This window comes from Notolepis coatsorum (assembly GCF_963971535.1).
Source record: "Notolepis coatsorum genome assembly, chromosome: 9".
Taxonomy (NCBI): domain Eukaryota; kingdom Metazoa; phylum Chordata; class Actinopteri; order Aulopiformes; family Paralepididae; genus Notolepis; species Notolepis coatsorum.
The window spans coordinates 67,194,611-67,216,690 of NC_140173.1; the positions used below are offsets into that span (position 1 = coordinate 67,194,611).

At 45.1% G+C, this 22,080-nt stretch overlaps 1 protein-coding gene across 1 annotated transcript in view; it reads left to right on the top strand.

The window, feature by feature from the left end:
• LOC311234656 (trace amine-associated receptor 1-like) overlaps positions 1–11,072 on the top strand; it is a gene marked incomplete at both ends in the record, with an annotated part of 32,444 nt that extends 21,372 nt beyond the window's left edge. The window contains 2 exons of the mRNA XM_084321901.1: positions 10,122–10,705; positions 11,058–11,072. Coding sequence (XP_084178027.1) covers positions 10,122–10,705; positions 11,058–11,072 — 599 coding nt within the window. The remainder of the gene's footprint in view (positions 1–10,121; positions 10,706–11,057) is intronic.
• Between the last annotated feature and the right edge of the window lie 11,008 nt (positions 11,073–22,080).

Below are 22,080 nucleotides of genomic sequence, written 5' to 3' on the forward strand. Positions count from 1 at the left end.
ATTTTTTAGTGCTGCTTATAGTCTTTTAATATGCTCCCTCTGTACAGCACTTTGTGCCCCTGTGGCTGTTAAAGCACTTTATAAATAAAGTTGGATTGGATTGGATCCAATCATATGGCTCGCTGATAACAAACTATCATTACACATGGGCAAAACAGAGTCCATTCTCTTCGGTTCAAATAACAAACTCAGCAAGACCGACGGCTTCTCAGTTACAGTGGGTGACAATATTGTCACAAGGAAAGACGAAATTACCTACCTGGGTTCCATCCTAGAGGCAAATCTTTCCTGTGACAAAATGGCATCCAATGTAATAAAAAAAGTCAACCAACGAACTAGATTCTTGTACCGGATCTCCTCTCTGGTAAACAAGAATACCCTGAGGACTCTGGCAGGAGCACTCATTCAAGGGTACTATGACTATGCGTGCACCTCATGGTACCAAAGCACCTCAAAGGCGCTTAAAACAAAATTACAAACATCACAAAACAAACTGGTCAGACTACTACTTGACCTGAACCCCAGAACCCACCTCACCCCTGCCCACTTTGCCAACCTAGGATGGCTTAGAGTAGACGACAGAGTACAGCAACTTGCAATGGGCCTGGTCTACAAGATACACTATACGACCGGGGTGCCCATGTACATGTCAAAATACTTCCCAAAGGTCAGTGAATACCACAACCACTACACCAGAGGAAGCTCAACAAATCATGTTAAACCCAGATTCGGCTCAAACAAGGGACTAAACACGTTTCGCAATTATGCCACAACAATGTGGAACGCCCTACCCAAAGCTGTAAAGGAATGTGAATCCCTGCCCACATTCAAAACCGCCCTTAAAGAGCACCTACGGGAGGCTGCAATTCGAAACTGGCCACCGTAAATGCCCAAAACCCCCACCACCTCCTAATAGACAGTCTCCTCCCCACCGCATGTATATATTCCCTCCCCGCCGTATGTATATTCCCCTCCCACCCACCCACCCCCTCCTAATGTACAGTCCCCTCCCCATCATATGTATATACTCTGTCAGGATCTAGGGGTAACAGTACTGTATATTTGAATACCGCCTATGTCACAAATGTATCAGTACTAAATACCTATATGTCCCTATGCCATAAATGTCATGTATGTTATGTATGTCATAAATGTCTATATGAATTGAAAATGGGGGACCCTGATGGAAACAAGACAAACGTCTTTCTCAGGTCTGCATCCCCTTAACAATTGTATGTATTGAGCCGTACTGTATTGTACCCATTCTGCAATCTGTTAAATAAAGTTTTCATTCATTCATTCATTCACCATAGAGCAGTTCAAAGGGTGAGAAACCAGTGGAGGCCTGGGGGACTTCTCGGTAGGCAAAGAGGATGTAGGGAAGCCATTGGTCCCAGTCAGAGCCAGTGTCATCCACAAACTTACAAAGCATCTGCTTAAGGGTCTGATTGAATCTCTCGTTTAACCCATCCGTTTGTGGATCAATCAATCAATCAATCAATCAGATTTATTTATATAGCACATTTAACATGACACGTGTCAACCAAAATGCTGTACAGAGGGTAGATACACATAGATACATATTGACAACAATCACACTCCGTTTTATGGGAGGGCACACAGGCAAACACATAGGAAAACAGGGCATGAGTCAGTGAACGGAAAAGGCTAGTAGGTAGAAGTGGGTTTTGAGCCTAGATTTGAAGGTATCTATCGAGGGGGCAAGCCTAATGGAGGTGGGGATGCTGTTCCACAATTCAGGGGCTGCGACAGCAAAGGCACGGCCCCCCCTGAGCTTGAGGTTAGACCTCCGGACTGTCAGGAGCCTCTGATCGGCTGACCTGAGGGACCTGGTGTTGGAATAGGGGGATAGGAGGTCTGAGATGTAGGAGGGGGGGGTGACCATTAAGGGCTTTAAAAACAAATAGGAGAACCTTAAATATATCCTGTAGTGTACTGGAAGCCAATGAAGGGAGGCAAGGACAGGGGTGATGTGGTCTCTCCTGCGGGTTCCGGTCAACAGTCTGGCAGCAGCGTTTTGTACCAGTTGTAAGCGGGACAGGGAAGACTGGTTAATGCCTATATAGAGGGAGTTGCAGTAGTCTAATCTAGATGAAATGAAGGCGTGGATGACTCTCTGAAGGTCTGCAGGGGAGAGAAGGGCTTTGAGTTTGGCAATGGTGCGTAGTTGGAAAAAACATGCCTTTACCACTGAGTTCACTTGTCCCGTTTTCCGTTTTCTGTTTTCTCGTGATAACGCGATAATTATCTCGTTATCATGGGAAAACAAAGTCCGTTTTCTCGTGATAACAAGATCATTATCGCGTTATCACGGGAAAACGGAGCAAATAAAATTTATGAATGTACGGCCTCTTAGGGCTTCCGTACTTACCTAACAAAAACAGGAGAAAACAATATCCAAAGGAAATGGCAGCTCACCCCATCTGTGCTTCCTGAAAAGGAGAAAATAACACACATTAGTGATATAATATATGTAAATATATATATATATATATATATATATATATATATGGCAGGACAGCAAACTACTGCCAATTACAAGTATAGCAAAACAGTATATAACTATAAGGATACAATGTACGGATCATTAAGAGGTTCAAGCTCTCTATGGCCACTAACAGTGGTACAAACAATTGCTCAACGACCTGAGCACATGGCAATTACACAAAGGCACCAAAATACAAATGTGCCTAGCCTCATGCCAGAGAGAGGAATGACTGATCTGAGCAGCCATGTTTTAACAGGGTGTGGTGATCCGGGATTGAGTGGTGGGTGATGGTTGCTGATTGGGTGCAGGAGTCTTGAAACCCATCCACCAATCGGTGATGTGCTGCACAGTAGTCCACCAATGGAGGGGCAGGACTAGATGGGACCAATGGTGGAGGACAGGTTCTGGCTGGAGGGAGGAAACAAAATGGAGACAAGACACACACTGGGGAAGCAAATACATTGGGATGTAACACTGTCTTAACCAGTTCATACTCAAGAGACTCATCCACATCCTCTACCACCTGAGACAGTTAAGGAAGTTTAGAGTATCTGGGAAGATACTCCAGTCCTTCTACTCCAGAGCTGTAGAGAGCATCTTGACTGGAAACATCACTGCCTGGTATGGAAACAGCACGGCACAGGACAAGAAGGCCCTACAGAGAGTGGTGCGCTCAGCCGAGCGTACCACGGGTATTGCACTACCACCTGCAGGTTCTATACAACAAGAGGTGCAAATCCAGAGCCTGCAGAATAATGAAAGACCCTTACCACCCCAACAACAGCCTGTTCATGCTGCTGAGGTCAGGCAGACGCCTGCGAACACCAGCTACTAGGACAGAGAGACTTCGGCTAAGCTTCTTCCCCCAGGCCATCAGAGCCTTGAACACTGAACTCTCCACACACAAGCACACATGAGCACACACGACACACACACTGTACACGCTCACACACTAGCAGCCACTTTAACATGAGCAAACACACACTCATGCTGCACACGCTCACACTTATGGTCACTTTACAAAAGGAAAGGTCACTTTAAGAATAGTATAGTATAACTTGAGATTGTATAATATAGCATGTACATAAAGATCCAGTGCCTCATCCGTAGCTAACAGTGTATTGCACTACCACAGGACCTAGCATGTCCTACCATGCTCTGTAAATAACTCATGTACATATATCGATATGCCCGACAAATATGTGATATGATATGTGATATGATATGTGATATGTGACAAAATGGCATCCAATGTAATAAAAAAAAAGTCAACCAACGAACTCGATTCTTGTACCGGATCTCCTCTCTGGTAAACAAGAATACCCTGAAGACTCTGGCAGGAGCACTCATTCAGGGGTACTACGACTATGCTTGCACCTCATGGTACCAAAGCACCTCAAAGGCGCTAAAAACAAAATTACAAACATCTCAAAACAAACTGGTCAGACTACTGCTTGACCTTACTCCTAGAACCCACCTCACCCCTGCCCACTTTGACAACCTAGGATGGCTTAGAGTAGACGACAGAGTACAGCAACTTGCAATGGGCCTGGTCTACAAGATACACTACACGACCAAGGTACCCATGTACATGTCAAAATACTTCCCAAAGGTCAGTGAATACCATGATCACAACACCAGAGGGAGCTCCACAAATCATGTTAAACCCAGATTCGGCTCAAATAAGGGACTAAACACGTTTCGCAATTATGCCACATCAATGTGGAACGCCCTACCCAAAGCTGTAAAGGAATGTGGATCACTACCCACTTTCAAAACCACTCTCAAGGGACACCTACGGGAGACTGCAATTCAAAACTGGCCCCTGTAAATATCCTAACCCAACCCCCTCCAATGTACAGTAATTTACCTAGTATGGTTTTGTCAATAGTCCAATGTACAATTTTGCTTGTTTGTACAGTGTCTCCTCCCCCCCCCCTCAATGTACAGTTTTGCTTGTTTATACAGTGTTTCTCCCCCCCCCCAACCACCTCCAATGTAAATTACCCAGTATGCTTGTCAATATCCCAATGTACCCAACCCCCCCCACACAACCCCACCCAACCTCCTCCAATGTACAGTTTCTACGTCAAATGTATATACTGCCTTTTCTTGACTCATTCTGTAACACAAACAGTACTGTATTTGCAAATCTTGTATGTTATAAATGTATAGATGTAGCAGTACTGACTATCTGTATGTCATGTATGTCATATATGTCCTGATGAATTGAAAATGGGGGACCCTGATGTAAACAAGACGAAAGTCTTTCTCTGGTCTGCATCCCCTTAACAATTGTATGTATTGAGCTGTACTGTATTGTACCCATTCTGCAATCTGTTAATAACGTTTTCAATCAATCAATCAATCAAACCCTACTCTGTTTACTTGTTTTATTGCACAATGTCGTTCTATTGGATTCTATTATATATTACTATTGTATTATGCACATCGTTGCGGGCAAGACCCCCCGCATTTCATTGTATACTTGTATGCCGTGACAAATAAAACTCTTGACTTGATCCATATGCACATAAGCACTTCTGGCCTTGCCAGTCAGTAGGGGAATAAGACGGAAAGCCCAATCCACCGACATGCTACTGCAATACGTTCAAATGTTATAAGAAAATGCTCAACATCGTCAGACTCTGTCAATTTCTCCAACCTAGGTTCCTGTGTGAACCGAGACTGACTTGACTGGATGTCTTCTGAATGAGATGTCTGAGCAACATGTAAGGGAGGATGGGAGAAGTCCAGTTTCAGAACCTACTCTGTGAGTCTAGCCAACTTCTCCTCCCAGCAAGCCAACCTCACCTGCGGGGTCCCACAGGGTTCAAGCCTGGCACTCATCCTCTTCAATCACTCGGCACAACATCTCCTTCCACTGCTACACCGAAGATATCCAGATATACCTCCCACTCAGAACATCTGACTCCACCGGCCTAGACTGCCTGAAGACCTGCCTAGGCAACATAAAGGAGTGGATGTCACAAAACCACCTGCAGTTAAATTCTGTTTGGCACCCCCACCTCAGTCACTCAGAGCTCCAGAAACATGGGAAGCATCTCCTCCTTGGTGAAACCCAATGTGAGAAACCTTGGGGTCTTATTTGACTCAGATCTCAATTTCAACCAGCATGTAAGATCAGTGGTACAGTCCTGTTTCTTCCAACTGCGCATCATTTAAAAAATCAAGTCCTTCCTACTGCAATTCCCTCTACTCTGGTCTTCCGGACAAAACCATCTTCTCCCTCCAGCGTGTGCTGCTGCCAGGCTGGTCTCAGGCACCAGAATGAGGGACCACATCTCCCCAGTCCTTGTCTCTCTCCATTGGCTCCCAGTGAGGAAGAGAATAAAATTCAAAACCATGTTATTCACTTACAAAGCCCTCAATGGTCTCGCTCCGGCCTGCATTGAGGAACTCTTGGTCCAACCCGTCAGCTCCAGATCCCTCAGATCGAATGACCAACTATGTCTGAGGGTCCCGCGGGCCAAACTGGTGGCAAAGGAATAAGCTCCCTCTCAACATAAAGTCTGCCAACACCATACAGACATTCAAGGCCTTGCTTAAAACCCACCTTTTCGCTCTGGATGATCACTGAGTTACTTTGCTGTAGTGTTGTGTGTCTGAGGTGTACTTATGTTCCCTGTCTTCTTTGTCCTGTCCATTTATTCATGTTCTTTTTTTCCCCCGGGCTGCATCCTGGACCGATGTAAAAATGGGCTGGGGGGCGAATTATAAATGAAAATATCATATCATATCATCATATCATGACCTAGTGCTGCTACCTCCTGAGGTAGAGGGGGCCTCTGGGCTCCTACATGACCTAGTGCTGCTACCTCCTGAGGTAGAGGGGGCCTCTGGGCTCCTACATGACCTAGTGCTGCTACCTCCTGAGGTAGAGGGGGCCTCGGGGCTCCTACAGGACCTAGTGCTGCTACCTCCTGAGGTAGAGGGGGCCTCTGGGCTCCTACATGACCTGAGCTGCTACCTCCTGAGGTAGAGGGGGCCTCTGGGCTCCTACATGACCTAGTACTGCTACCTCCTGAGGTAGAGGGGGCCTCGGGGCTCCTACAGGACCTAGTGCTGCTACCTCCTGAGGTAGAGGGGGCCTCGGGGCTCCTACATGACCTAGTGCTGCTACCCCCTGAGGTAGAGGGGGCCTCTGGGCTCCTACATGACCTAGTGCTGCTACCTCCTGAGGTAGAGGGGGCCTCTGGGCTCCTACATGACATGAGCTGCTACCTCCTGAGGTAGAGGGGGCCTCTGGGCTCCTACATGACCTAGTACTGCTACCTCCTGAGGTAGAGGGGGCCTCGGGGCTCCTACAGGACCTAGTGCTGCTACCTCCTGAGGTAGAGGGGGCCTCTGGGCTCCTACATGACCTGAGCTGCTACCTCCTGAGGTAGAGGGGGCCTCTGGGCTCCTACATGACCTAGTACTGCTACCTCCTGAGGTAGAGGGGGCCTCTGGGCTCCTACATGACCTGAGCTGCTACCTCCTGAGGTAGAGGGGGCCTCTGGGCTCCTACATGACCTAGTACTGCTACCTCCTGAGGTAGAGGGGGCCTCTGGGCTCCTACATGACCTAGTGCTGCTACCTCCTGAGGTAGAGAGGGCCTCTGGGCTCCTACATGACCTGAGCTGCTACCTCCTGAGGTAGAGGGGGCCTCGGGGCTCCTACAGGACCTAGTGCTGCTACCTCCTGAGGTAGAGGGGGCCTCTGGGCTCCTACATGACCTAGTGCTGCTACCTCCTGAGGTAGAGGGGGCCTCTGGGCTCCTACATGACCTAGTGCTGCTACCTCCTGAGGTAGAGGGGGCCTCGGGGCTCCTACAAGACCTAGTGCTGCTACCTCCTGAGGTAGAGGGGGCCTCTGGGCTCCTACATGACCTAGTGCTGCTACCTCCTGAGGTAGAGAGGGCCTCTGGGCTCCTACATGACCTAGTGCTGCTACCTCCTGAGGTAGAGGGGGCCTCGGGGCTCCTACATGACCTAGTGCTGCTACCTCCTGAGGTAGAGGGGGCCTCGGGGCTCCTACATGACCTAGTGCTGCTACCTCCTGAGGTAGAGGGGGCCTCGGGGCTCCTACATGACCTAGTGCTGCTACCTCCTGAGGTAGAGGGGGCCTCGGGGCTCCTACATGACCTAGTGCTGCTACCTCCTGAGGTAGAGGGGGCCTCGGGGCTCCTACATGACCTAGTGCTGCTACCTCCTGAGGTAGAGGGGGCCTCGGGGCTCCTACATTACCTGGTGCTGCTACCTCCTCTTTAAAAAAGATTTACAAAGTTCGTATCCCAAAAACAGGCTTCAGGGACACCCTTACTACCTTATAGCTGCCACTGCTACAATTTGCATACATTACTGGCAAATAATACTGACTTGCACATACCATTGATTTGCACATGTATAACTGATATTTTATAATTGCTATTTGCTATATTATTTGTGAATACTATGCTGCTATTTTAAATAGGTTTTATTGTTTACACTATTCTTAACTGTGTTGATGTTACTGCTAGGAGGCCGGGGAGCCTCTACTGTATAAAGTCAGGGATGGGGGCGACAGTGGCTCGGGAGGTCGTCTGGTAATCCAGAGGTTCCCAGTTCGATTCCCACTCCTCCTGGGCAGCGTGCCGAAGTGTCCTTGAGCAAGACACTTAACCCCTAATTGCTCCCGATGAGCAGGTTGGCATCTTGCATGGTTGCCTCCGCCGTCGGTGTGTGAATGTGTGTGTGTGAGTGTGAGTGAATCGGTAAAATGTGAGGAACAAATATTGTAAAGCTCTTTGGATAAAAGCGTTATATACGGTAAATGCAGCCATTTACCATTTATGTGACAAATAAACTTGAAACTTGAGCTAAAGGCGGAAAATCACAGTGGAACCTAACTCCCCAGGTGTATAGTTCATGATTATTTAATGGTTTACATGGAAACACTGTACAGACATTTGATTGGTCAGCAGGACATCACATGCATTATGGTAATACATTCGGGCTTAATAAGTATGACAGTCAAGTGCAGAGTTGTCCAGAGTAAGTGCAGTCCTGCACAGACACTGACAGACCACATGAGATGAGACTGAGGTAAGCAGCATTTTATTATGATGGTTAATGTTGCAGCTGTTTGTTTTTACCATGTGTTTTACTAAGTGCTGTTTTATCAATGTGTTCAATGATGATTTAAAATGTACATGTTGATACCATGTCTGCAATTTTATATCTAAATGTTATTCATTATACAAGTGTACTATTTAAATGGAATACTGTTTGTACTGTTTAAATAATGGTAATACTTATTATAATATTTGTTCAATCAATTAGGAAGATAAAATATGATAGCTGCTGAAAAGTTCATTCAAACCTTTATTTATTCTTGAAAGGGACAATTGAGGTCACCCTCATTTTCAATGTCGTCGAGACTTACAAACATTTCAAAGCATACATGTTTAAAATAATATAATAATAATAAATAATAATAACAACTCTATCTAAGGAGTGTAACGGTACACAAGTCACGGTTTGGTACGGGTTTTCGGTACAGTGGGGGAAAGTTTATTTATTTGGCTTTCCATGTTCCACTCAGGGGTGATGCAATAACTGTTAAGTAGGGCTGTCAATGAATATTCTATAAGCGTCATGCAGGTCCCTAATGGTAAATACTTTTTCCTGTTTCATGCCAAGGAAAATATATCAATGAATGTTTACCACACCTTGTTTGGAGGCACGTTGCTGTGTATGAATGTCCGTTCTATATGCCGCAAACTATCATTAATTTGATCTCCGAGAAACAGCCCCTTCCCAATCTAGCACCAATCCTCCTCACGCACTGAGAGAGAGAGGGTGTGTGTGCGTGTGTATGTGTGTGCATGTGTGTGCGTTTGCCACATATGAGACTATGCTAGATTACATGTAATCTCTCAGTGTTTTGCGTGGCCTGAACGAACATCCGGCACTTTGTGCAAATTATATTTTGTGAAGGGGTGAAGTTGGAGTTTTGAATAAAATTCTGCATGAAAAAAAAGGTTCTGCATGTGGGTTCCATTGGTCGGTTAACGTACCGTTGCATTTGTTTGGTACACAGCGCGTACTGAACCGAGGTCAGTAGGTCCAGTACTGAAACGGTTCAGTACGGATACGTGTACCGTTACACCCCTACTATCTATATAGGCATAGCACCCTTCACACATGGGCCGCAGCCCAAAGTGTCCCACAGCAAGTAGCACAAAATGAACATAGGCATAAAATCTGTATACATGTATAAAATGCAGACAAAAGAATAGGTATACAATTGTAGTACTACTTTTACTTTTGCGTTACTTATGCAGTACTTTTGCAATGTTTCTAAGTTAAAAGATTAATATTTAAAAATGAAAACATGGTGGTAATTTATATGTTGACTAAATTGTACTTTATGTCTGTTTTCAGATTAAACTCAACTGTCTCAGACCAGAACATAGAAATGGGAATTAGTGTGAACATGTCCCCCATTGTTGATGCAGAGATACAGTTCTGTTTTGATTCAATGAATGATTCCTGTGTTAGAACAGTCTTTCCTACTTCAGTAAAAGGGCTCTTGTATTTTGTCTTTGGCTCAATGTCTTTTATCACAGTGTGGGGGAACCTAATTGTCATCATCACCATCCTTCATTTCAGACAGCTTCACACTGCAACTAACTACCTGATCCTCTCCCTGGCTTGGAGTGACTTACTCTTAGGGGCCATAGTCATGCCTCCTAGTATTATGCAAACTGTGGAGGGATGCTGGTTTTTGGGAGATTTCTTCTGTAAAATCCACTTCAGTGTTGATGTTATTCTGTGCAATGTCTCAGTTTTACATTTGTCTTATATTTCCATTGACCGATACTATGCAGTTTGCCATCCCCTGCAATATCCACATAAAATAACTCTTAATACCGCATTGATCATGTCCCAGGTTAGCTGGACTTTTAGTGTAATCGTTGGAGTTTCATTTATCTCAGTTTTTAGTAATCCAAAAGTTTACTACAATCCCATGTCTTGTAAAGGTATATGTCTAATGTTTTCCACTGGAAATGACAGCACGATCGGCTTTATATTCTCCTTTTGCATTCCAGGAATCATAATGCTTAGCATCTACCTAAAGATTTTCCTGGTAGCACAGACACATGCTCGCAACATCCAGAGCACAGCGCGTGAGAGTAGCGAGTCTGGAGCAGTCAGAAAGAAGGAAAGCAAGGCAGCAAAGACCCTGGCTATTGTTATGGGCTGTTTTCTTATATGTTGGACACCATCTCTCCTCATTGTTATCATACACTCTTATATCAGATTTCCTGACACTTATACACTTCTTGAAGTATTTGTATGGATGTCTTATTTCAGTTCAACACTAAATCCTTTAATATATGCATTCTTTTACAGTTGGTTCAGGAGGGGCTTTAGAATCATAATCTCTGGCAAAGTATTTCTTCAGGATTCCTCATTTACACTACTGATCGTTGACTGATTGCTGAATATGTTCATATTGATTGTTAGTGTGCTCTCTCTCCTTCTCCCTCATTTCATTTCAGCTGTGTTTCCAATAGGGTCCCATTTGGCGTATTCACACAGACTCCATACTGGTTGGTTGATGGGGTGGGAGATGCGGGAGTGCCCATTCAAATCAAATCAAATGTAAAGCCTGAAATCACAAGGCAATGCCCCCCTGGGGCGGGCTGTACAAGTCTTCTTTGAACAAGTCAAGAAGAAACAACACAATAAATCAAGAGCAAAAAAACACCATCAAATCCAAATATGCGACACTATTATATGAGTGTACCATTTAAATTAGCTACTGTTTGTACTGTTTAAATATTGTACTGCTTTGGTAATATTTTCAATGAGAATATTATAATATATTTTATTTCAACATACATTTTTATTTCTGAATTGTTAGATGATAGCTGCTGAAAAGTTAATTGTAATACTGTTTTACTGTTTTTCTTCATACTTTATGTTCAGCAGGAAATATAAAATGTTTCATATTTTCTAATGAAAACATAATAATTTATATGTTGACTAAATTGTACTTTATGTCTGTTTTCAGATTAACTGTCTCAGACCAGAACATAGAAATGGGAATGAGTGTGAACATGTCCCCCATTGTTGATGCAGAGATACAGTTCTCTTTTGATTCAATGAATGATTCCTGTGTTAGAACAGTCTTTCCTACTTCAGTAAAAGGGCTCTTGTATTTTGTCTTTGGCTCAATGTCTTTTGTCACAGTGTTGAGGAACCTAATTGTCATCATCACCATCCTTCACTTCAGACAGCTTCACACTGCAACTAACTACCTGACCCTTCCCCTGGCTTGGAGTTACTTACTCTTAGGGGCCATAGTCATGCCTCCTAGTATTATGCAAACTGTGGAGGGATGCTGCTCTCTTTAGTGTGCACTGTTACTCTCTCTCTCTCTCTCTCTCTCTCTCTCTCTCTCTCTCTCTCTCTCTCTCTCTCTCTCTCTCTCTCTCTCTCTCTCTCTCTCTCTCTCCCATAGGGTCCCATTATTCACATGAACTCCATACTGGTTGATGGGGTAAGAGATGCAGACATGCCCATTCACTTTAGTGTTAAACTTTCCTTTAAAAATACCACTTCAAGAACCAAAATATTCGAAACAATAGTCAGAATACACTCGTGTAATTACAGACTCATGATTACCTAACTCAGTCAATAGTTGTGAAAACGAGTTCTACGTATATAGTTTATGCTGGAGTAGCTATTTCTGAATTCAATCTGCAGCAGTCATAACATGGGAGTCAAGTGATTCTCCTGGTTTTCGTGACCCAACTAATTAATCCATTAAGATGGTAGCAATGTGAATAATGTGAATGCGGCAGATTGACAGATGTGTGAAATGTAACCTGTCAAGGCTTCTTCGTATCATACAAAATCCTATTTTAAATGATTTAAATTACTTTAAGAGACCACTGAAGAGAAGGTGGGAGATGTGAGACCTGGGGAGGTTTAGGGAGGGAAGGGCAATATAGGAGTTGTATTCTGGAGATAACAGCTGTGGTCAGTCTAGAGAGGTACAGATTAGAGGTAGATTTAGACCAGGCTCACTCTTTGCACTATGAATAGAATAGAATAGAATAGAATAGATCTTTATTTGTCATTGTTGGTACAACGAAATTTGTTAGGAACATCACCACTGGCATACAACATAAGATATAACATGTGCAAAATAATAATGTCAATAATAGTAGTAATATAGTAATAAGTAATAAAGTATCAATGTCCCAATGTCCCAATATATAACATACCATCATTGTCCCAAGTGCATTTAGTGCTTGTGCAAATAAATTAATAAATATAAATATTTCAGTCCAGTGAGTTGATGGAAGGAGGGGGGGGGGGGGGGGGGCGTTGACTTGCAAAGGATGAAGTATTGTATAGTGCAGCAATGCAAGTCCGGTTCACAGTTATTGTTGTAATGTGGGAGTGGGAGTTATGTCACCGGGGGTGGGATGCGGGGGGGGGCAAGTTGATGTTCGTCGTTGAGCAGCCTGACAGCCCGTGGGTAGAGGCTGTTGGTCAGTCTGCTGGTTCCGGACTGGATGGATCTGTACCTTCGACCAGAGGGCAGCAGTTGAAAGAGATGGTTTGCTGGGTGGTACTGGTCCTGTAGGATGTTATTTATACGCCGTAGGCAGCGGGAGGTAAAGACTGTGGAGATATCTGGGAGGCTAGCTCCAGTGATCCTCCTCGCAGCCTTGACCACTCTGTGGAGGGCCTCCTTCTCTGCCCTGGTACAGCCAGTAAACCACACCAGTAGTCCGTACGTGAGTACACTCTCTACTGCGCAGTGGTAGAAGTTGGCCATCAGTCCCTGTGGGAGTTTAGCCCATTTAAGCTTCCTAAGGTAGAAAAGGCGCTGCTGTGCTTTGCCCACAGCAGAGGCAATGCTGACCCCCCAGGACAGGTCATCAGACATTGTCACGCCCAGAAACTTAAATTTTGAAACCCTCTCCACCTCCTCATTCCCAATGAGGAGTGGAGAGTGGCTGAGGTCACCAGTCCTGCGGAAATCGATGATCATCTCCTTGGTCTTCGTGGGGTTGAGAGCAAGGTTATGACCATCGCACCACTCCACTAGTTGCTCAACCTCCCTCCTGTATGAGGTCTCATCATTCCCTCTGATGAGGCCAAGCACTGTTGTGTCGTCTGCAAATTTTACTATGAGGTTAGATGGAGAGGAGGAACAACAGTCGTGTGTAAAAAGAGTGTAGAGAAGTGGGCTGAGTACACACCCCTGAGGGGCCCCGGTGCTAATGGGCAGGGTGGGGGATGTGTGCTTGCCAATCCTAACATGTTGTGTGCGATTTGTGAGAAAGTCCAAGATCCAGTTGCATAGTGTGGTGTTCAGTCCGAGTTTGTGCAGTTTACTGTGGAGCTTGTTGGGTAAAATGGTGTTGAAAGCTGAACTGAAGTCAACAAAAAGGAGTCTACCATATGTGTGCCTGTGCTCTAGGTGTTCCAGCAGAGTGTGCAACACAATGGCAATAGCATCCTCTGTTGACCTGTTCTTCCGGTAGGCAAACTGGTTGTGGTCTAATGATGGCGGTATGGAGGCTTTTATATGTTTCATGACCAGTCTCTCAAAGCATTTTGCGACGATGGGGGTGAGTGCCACAGGTCTGTAGTCGTTCAGGCCTGTGACTTTAGGTTTCTTTGGAACCGGGACTATTGTGGCTGCTTTAAGACATGCGGGAACCCAGGATGAGCCCAGAGACAGGTTGAAGATGGTGGTGAGAACTGGGGCTAGTTCAGCCGCACAGTCCTTGAGCACCCGTCCCAGGACTCCATCAGGCCCCGCCGCCTTCCTTGTGTTGATGTTTTGTAGACTGAGTCTAACCTCATGAGTGCTCAGGACTATGGTGGAGCCGTCAGAGGGGAGAGGGGGCGACACCGGGTCCTTATTGTCCCTGTCAAAACGTGCATAAAAGATGTTTAACTCCTCCGCTAGGGGGGCGCTGCCGTTGACGGGGGGGGATGATCTGCCCTTGTAGTCCGATATAGCCCTAACACCCTCCCACACCTGACGGGGGTTTGAGGCGCTGTTGAAGTGGGCTTCAATGCGGTTTTTGTATGACAGCTTAGCAGATCTGACTCCCTTTTTCAGGTCTGATCTCGCTGCACTGTATGCGTTGGTGTCACCTGATCTATGTGCTGCATTTCTAGCTCGTAATAATGATTTTATGTTCTGTGTCATCCAGGGTTTGACATTTGGAAAGACACGGATCTGCTTCCAAGTTGTAACAATGTCTACACAGAAAGTGATGTAATCGAGCACTGAGAGAGAGAAAATGTCCAGAGACTTACGTGTCAACACTCCCAGGCTACCGAAAATGTCCCAGTCTGTGATGCTGAAACAGTCCTGGAGTTTAGGGATGGCGTCCTCAGGCCAGATCCTGACAGACCTGGCTTCGGGTCTGCTGGATCTGATTTTTGGTGTGTACCAAGGGTGCAGGAGGAGCGACACATGATCTGATAGAACTAGGTGGGGGTACACCGTGGCTCTATAAGCATGGGCTATGTTGGTATAAACCTGATCAAGTGTGTTTCTCCCTCTGGTGGCACATTTCACATTTCGGTGGAAAGAGTGAAGTACAGACTTTAGGTCGGCATGATTGAAATCCCCCGCCGCAATAAAGATACTGTCAGGATGTGCCGCCAGGCATTTGTTTACAGTGTCCTGTAGCCTGGCTAACGCTAGCTTAGCATTGGCGTCCGGAGGAATGTAAACAGCACAGATGTAAACAGAAGAGAATTCTCTCGGTAAGTAAAATGGTCTGCATTTTAGCAGCAAAAATTCCACATCGGGGCAACAATGTTTGTCAACCACTGTGACATTGGTACACCACGAGTCATTAATGTAGATGCACAGTCCTCCTCCTATCCTCTTACCTGAGTCCGCTGTTCTATCGGCTCGGTAGGCAGTGCGACCGGCTAGCTCAGTAGCCGAATCCGGGATTGTGCTATCCAGCCAGGTTTCGGTGAAAATTAAACAGCAGCAGTTGTCCATGTGTTTTTGTGTTGCTAATTCCATTCGTATGTCGTCTATCTTGTAGCGGATCGAACGGGCATTTGAGAGGAAGATGGTAGGGAGCGGAGGTTTGAATGGGTTTGTTTTTAGCCTAGCCCATGCACCTCCACGTTTTCCCCTCTTTTGCAGCCGCTCACAACGTCTCCTCTTCCGCCTCTCGGCTCCGGGAGTAGTGGGTGGTGATGATCTAGCAATCTCCGCTGGAATGGTAAAATCCGCTGGGAGAAATGCTCCGTTGTTTAGCTCTAGTAGTACATCCCGACTGTATCTTACCGACGGGTGTTGAAAGCTGCGTGAAATAAAGTTAAGTGCTACCAAAATAATAAAAAGTGTATGCCAGCTCTGTGAGTTCCGGGCCGCTGCGACTGTGCGCGCCGCCATCTTGGTTACCAGAGAAAGGAATTTCAATCAATGACATCTTGGTATTGTGAATTATCTAGGTCTCACCTGGAACAATGGTTCGTAAACCTTAATTCTGGAGGTTAGACAAACCTAGCAGGGGGATCAATAGCTGGCTGGGGGGACACATTGCGGTCTCTGGCCAGTCTTTAGGGACGCACGGCAGGAGGGGCAAGAGAAACAACTCGTCTGTAAAGACTTAAAGCCGGTACAGAACTTTGTGAGATTAGAGGACGACCAGACCAGACTCTGGCCATGCAGCAAATATTGGGTAGCTTAGGCCGCTTAATAGTTGAGTTGGGTATCAATTAATTCAGACTTTTAAATACAAAAATGATCTTGTCGTCATACGTATCAAGACAAATCATTGATTTTTTTTTTTTTTATCAATTTTTTTTATTATTATTTACATGAAACAAGACAACACAATAACCACAATAACAATACACAGGACTTCACCGGAAAATAACAGAAACAATAATAATACAGAATATCAAATTATAAAGACAAAAAAGAAAAAGAAAACAGAGTTCAACCTTTTAAATTTCAAGGGGTACTATCTAATAAATAAATGGCCTTTCCCAGTATTCAGCACCGTTTCCCGGCCGTGTGGCCCTATATTAATAAAACTTATATCTCTAATTTTCAAAAAGGCCCACTCTTCCAATTCACCTCACAACAATCACCCTCACCGAGCTGAGTCATCACAAAATGTGCATATCAGTGATGTCAGAGATTTCCCAGCTGCACAACAATGTGGCAGATGCCACCGGGTCACACAGTGGTTGGAGCCCAGCCTCAAAACGGCCTAAGGTCCTGAGGTAGAAAAACGCCGCTTTTGATCACACGACCAGAAAACAAAACAATGAACCTTCTTGAAAAACAAAAACCTACAGAGGTGTTCCATAGACTCACAGGAACCGTGTAAAAGTGTCCAAATAGTGAAGAAATAGCTAAATAGCTCCCCCCCAACAAAATCCCAAGTTAAAGTCAAGAGGACAACACAAAAGACAAGACAGACAAGACATTTCCTCCTCCCCCTCCCACGAGACCGCCGGACTCCCCCGAACAAGCACCCCAACCCCGCTCAGCCGCACACGGCGGTCCTGACCTTCTCAGCTGCTGCGAACCACAGGTCAATCCCAGCCTGCCCCACCCCAATCACCCGCGCCGTGGATATCTCAAGATAAATCACATCCAACAGTGTTAGGGACCAGTTAATCACTGTGAGCTTCTCAGGCTCCTTCCATCTCAATGCTATAAGCTTCTTCGCTGCTGTGACGCCCGCTAGGACAACCCTTTTTAGTTGTACGGACGCGGGTAGTGTTGTTATATCGTTCAGGAGTAGCGTAACAGCTGTGAATGGGATAGTTAAGCCACACAGATCTGAAAGTTTGTCCATTATTGACCTCCAGAAGCGGGCCACTGGTGGGCAATCCCAATACATATGCATATAAGTGCCAGTGGCCCTTTGAGAGCACAAAGTGCACCGAGAGTCGGTTACCAGTCCCATAGCAAATAGCTTCCTAGGTGTAAGATAGATCCTATGAATATAATTAAAATTAATTTGCTGGTGATTGGGGTTGCGGGAAGACAATGCCACATTTGCCCAAACATCATCCCAGTCAAACTCGAGGTCCAACTCCGGGATATCCACACGCCAGATTGTATCCAATGATACATTTTTATACGTGGATTGAATTAAGAACGTATAAAAGTCTGAGACAAACCCTCTGGAGGTCGTCCTGTCCACTATGAGCCTGAGAAAGGGGTGTGGTTGCAAAGCTTGAGCCCACGGCACGCCATGCGCCCTCAGCGCTGACCTTAGTTGAAGGTAAAGAAAGAAAGACTCGCCGGGAAGATCATAAAATTCTTTTAAGTCCTGAAACGACCGAAGGCCGTTCTTATCATAAATATCCTCCAGAGTATGAACTCCCCTCCTTTGCCATTGAGGAATACTAACCGGCTTGTGCCCAACAAGTAGTTGCTGGTTATTAAAAATGGGAGAGTCCAAGTGCCATGGGCATTTAACCGCACACGACTTCTGTACATTACGCCATGTTTGGATCACGTGAGTTATGATCGGTCCATACCTCAGTCGGCATTTCGAAATAGGGACAGTGGAGTACACTACATCCTGCAATCTTAGCGGTGAGACCGCCGTCGCTTCTAAGGAGCGCCAAGATACAGCATCTACAGGGTCTAGCCAGCACATCAGAGGTCTCAGTGAAAAGGACCAGAAATAAAGCTTAAAATCAGGGATTGCGAGGCCCCCATCTTGTTTCCTACGTTGAGTAGTAGCTCTTTTGATTCTCGGTCATTTGTTATTCCAGATAAACTTAGATACCATCGATTGTACCTTGCGCCAGTGGTCTATTGGAGGGGGCAGGGGGAGCATTGAGCTAACAAAATGTATCCTGGGAAGGACGTTCATTTTGATTATGGAAGCCCGGGCTTGTAAGGAGTTAGGAAGGGACGACCATCTGTCTAGATCCTGGCGTATTTTATCATAAGTACCCGTGAAGTTGTACTTAGTAGTTTGACTTAGCGTGGGGAATATCTCTATGCCTAAGTATTTAAAATGTTCCACTATGGGGATATCAGCTGGTAGTCGCACCGCCTTGGCCAGCTCATTAAGAGGTAGGCAGGCTGATTTGTTCCAGTTAATCTTAAAGCCTGACAATTTACCAAAGTCGTCGATTATTCCCAGTAATTTTGTGGCCGACTGGGAGGGGTCATCCATAAAAATCAGTAGGTCATCTGCATAGAGAGCAATTTTGTGTGGTGTATTATTGACCATTATGGGGACGATGTCCTCCGATTGCCTAATAAATTGGGCCAATGGTTCGAGGGAAAGCGCGAATAGTCCTGGGCTCAGAGGACAACCCTGTCTAGAAGATCTGGAGACTGGAAAAAGTGTGGAACAGTTTTTGCCTGTCAGTATCATTGCCGACGGCGAGGCATACAGGACTTTAATCATATGAATACAATTCTTTCCAAGACCCATAACCTCAAGTACCTTCCACAGGTATGACCATTCTAGTCTGTCAAACGCCTTCATGGCATCCAAAGACAGAACTGTGGATGGAGCTGTATTGTCTTTACTGTTATCGACTACATGTAACAGCCTCCTAAGATTATCTGCAGCCAGGCGCCCCGGGATAAAGCCAGTTTGATCGCAGTGTACCAATACCATCATAAATCTCTGCAGGCGGCGGGCCAGCACCTTGGCAAACACTTTTAGATCGGCCCCGAGAAGACTCAAGGGCCTATAGCTACCACAATCATTGGGATCTTTATCCTTCTTGAGAAGTAAAGAAATCAATGCCATGTTGACATCTCTTGAGAACTCCCCTTGTTCGATAGCGTAATTGATCATATCGAGCATCAATGGACCCAGTTGGTCCCAGAAAGCTAAATATACCTCGGGTGGAATCCCATCCCAGCCTGGTGCCTTACCCCTTTGCATTTCAGCAATCGTCTCCCTAAGTTCCATAAGAGTGATCGGTTTCCCCAGTTCCTTAGCCTCTTCCTCCGAAATGTGGGGTATCTCAAGCCCGCCAATGAACGATTCAAATTTAGAGTTATCGAAATTAACCTCTGAGCTATATAACTGTGAGTAAAACTCTTTAAAAGTGTCGTTGATCTTTTTCGAATCAGTAGTGACTGTTCCCTGTCGCGTCTTGATCGAAGGGATATCCAAGAAATGATCATTCGAGCGTATCTTCATTGCCAACAGATGGCTAGGCCTGGAACCGTGAAAGTAGTAATTTTGCCTTGTCCTATGTATCAAGAACTCAGACTGTTGTTTAAGTATGGAGTTTATTTCTTTCTTGACTATCTTACGTTGTGTGTTTAGTCGTTCATTATAGTTAGTCTGCAAAGATGCGTATAGGTCCGCATATAATGTTTCCAGTCCTTCTAGTTTTTTTTACCGGGATTTACGCAAATTGGAGGCGAAAAGTTACCCCTGATAAATCCTTTAAATGCGTTCCACAGGACCCTAGGGTCTTCGACCGTGCCGACATTGATCTGCAAGAATTCAGCTAGTTTACTCCTGAACTCAGTACAGAAATCATCGTTCTTTAATAAGGTTGAGTTAAAACGCCAACTGGGAGCTCTCGTGGAGAGCCTGCCAAAGGATGCCACAAGGAAAATCCCCTTGTGGTCCGAGAGAGCTAGGGGAACCAATGAGACGTCGAAACTATCAAACATATTAGGGGACGCGAATGCATAGTCTATTCGAGAGAAGGTTTTGTGTCTGGCTGACAGGTGAGAGTAATCCTTGAGGGTGGGATTGGATATGCGCCATAGGTCTGCGAGCCCCGTGTCCTGGGCCCACATCCTGAGGGCCTTAGAGGACTGTTTTTGGTCGCTTGTTTCAGAGGACCCGGACCTATCCATCTTCGCATCCCAGCACGCATTAAAATGAGAGCCACCCACAATGAGAGCGTATCCAGTAAGTTCCAACATATTCTTCGTGATAGTATTATAGAACGCTGAATCAAATGTGTTAGGGGCATACAATGCTATTATTGCCATCTTCCTATGAGAGAACTCAACTTTTGCTATAGCAATCCTTCCCTCTGTGTCCGACCACACATCTAGGACTTTGATATCAAGGTTACGTCTTGTAACTATGATGACTCCTTTTGTCTTATCGTCGGCTGAGGATGAGGAGATAACGTGATATTGTCGATTTGCTAGCCTTGACACATCACCCACCAATAAATGCGTCTCACTAAGGAGAGCAATGTCAATATTTCTTCTCTTCAATAACCAAAGGACACTGGCATGCTTGTGTGGGGCGTTAAGACCCCCTGCGTTCCAAATTAAAATATTCAATTTAGCCATGGTCGAATTTGTCTAAATGCGTGGAGAACATACCAGTGCAGCCAGGCTGAGGACAGAGGCGCTGATCCAGGCGGGCCCAGACGGTCAATCCCAAGAGTTCAGAGGAGGAACAATTACACACATATAGGACAACAGTACAGAAAACACAGAAAAATACCACCCCAGTTACAACCCCCCCTACTTCTACTCTAAACCCTAACCCACCCATCCTAATATTAACCCTCCTATACCCACTCTCCAATCCCCTCCCTATGCTCCATCCACTAAGGATGGTCATCTTCCTATCGTTTCCCACTGGAATCATGGATCCAATAAGACGCTCTCCACTCCGACCCCCTCTCTAGATAAACCCCTGATTAAACCCCCCACTAGTCCAATAAACACAAATAAAAATAAAAAATTTAAATTAAATAAAGTTATCGGTCGAAAACCACCGTGAGCCTTGGCCCTAACATGAGCCAACTATAAGGGAAAAAATAGCTATTATTATATAATAACTCAACATCATCCCTGTAACCAACTACTTCCGAATCTGCGTATCAATGTCGCAATGCTATAGCACAAATGAATAAAAGAAAATTAAAAAAATTAAAGCATACCAGAAGATAGTCTAAGGCAGGACCCGATCACAGTTAAATTGTGCAAACAGATGTCATTTAAACAGCAACAATAAAAAGAAAAAGGGTTATTGGTCAAGGTGCAAGCATTTACAGTCCCTCTGGTCAGGCACAAAGGCTGGAATGACATAATCCTATATAAGAATAGAAGTAAACACCTTCATTAACCCGGGGATAGTAATAAGCTATACCTGACACAACCTGTTATTATATATTGCATATATATACATAACCGACCTTCTACGACTGGAGCCTAAGGCTCAAAAACAGCCAAACCCCGTCTAGACAAGGAAAACAAGACCTAAAAACACAACAAAACAGATCAACCGAAGGTGTTACTGGCGAAAACAAACGTGAGCCTTGGCCCTAATATGAGCCAACTATAAGGGAAAAATTAGCCATTATTATATAATAACTCAATGCCATCCCTGTAACCAACTACTTCTGAATCTGCGTATCAACGTCGCAATGCTATAGCACAAATGGATAAAGAAAATTAGGACCCAATCACAGTTAAATTGTGCAAACAGATGCCACTTAAACAACAGCCAAAATACGTAAACATTAACGGGTCCCGAATGACTCGGTGCGGGCGATAGCCATAGCATGCTAGTTAGCCCGAGGCTAGCGCGCTAG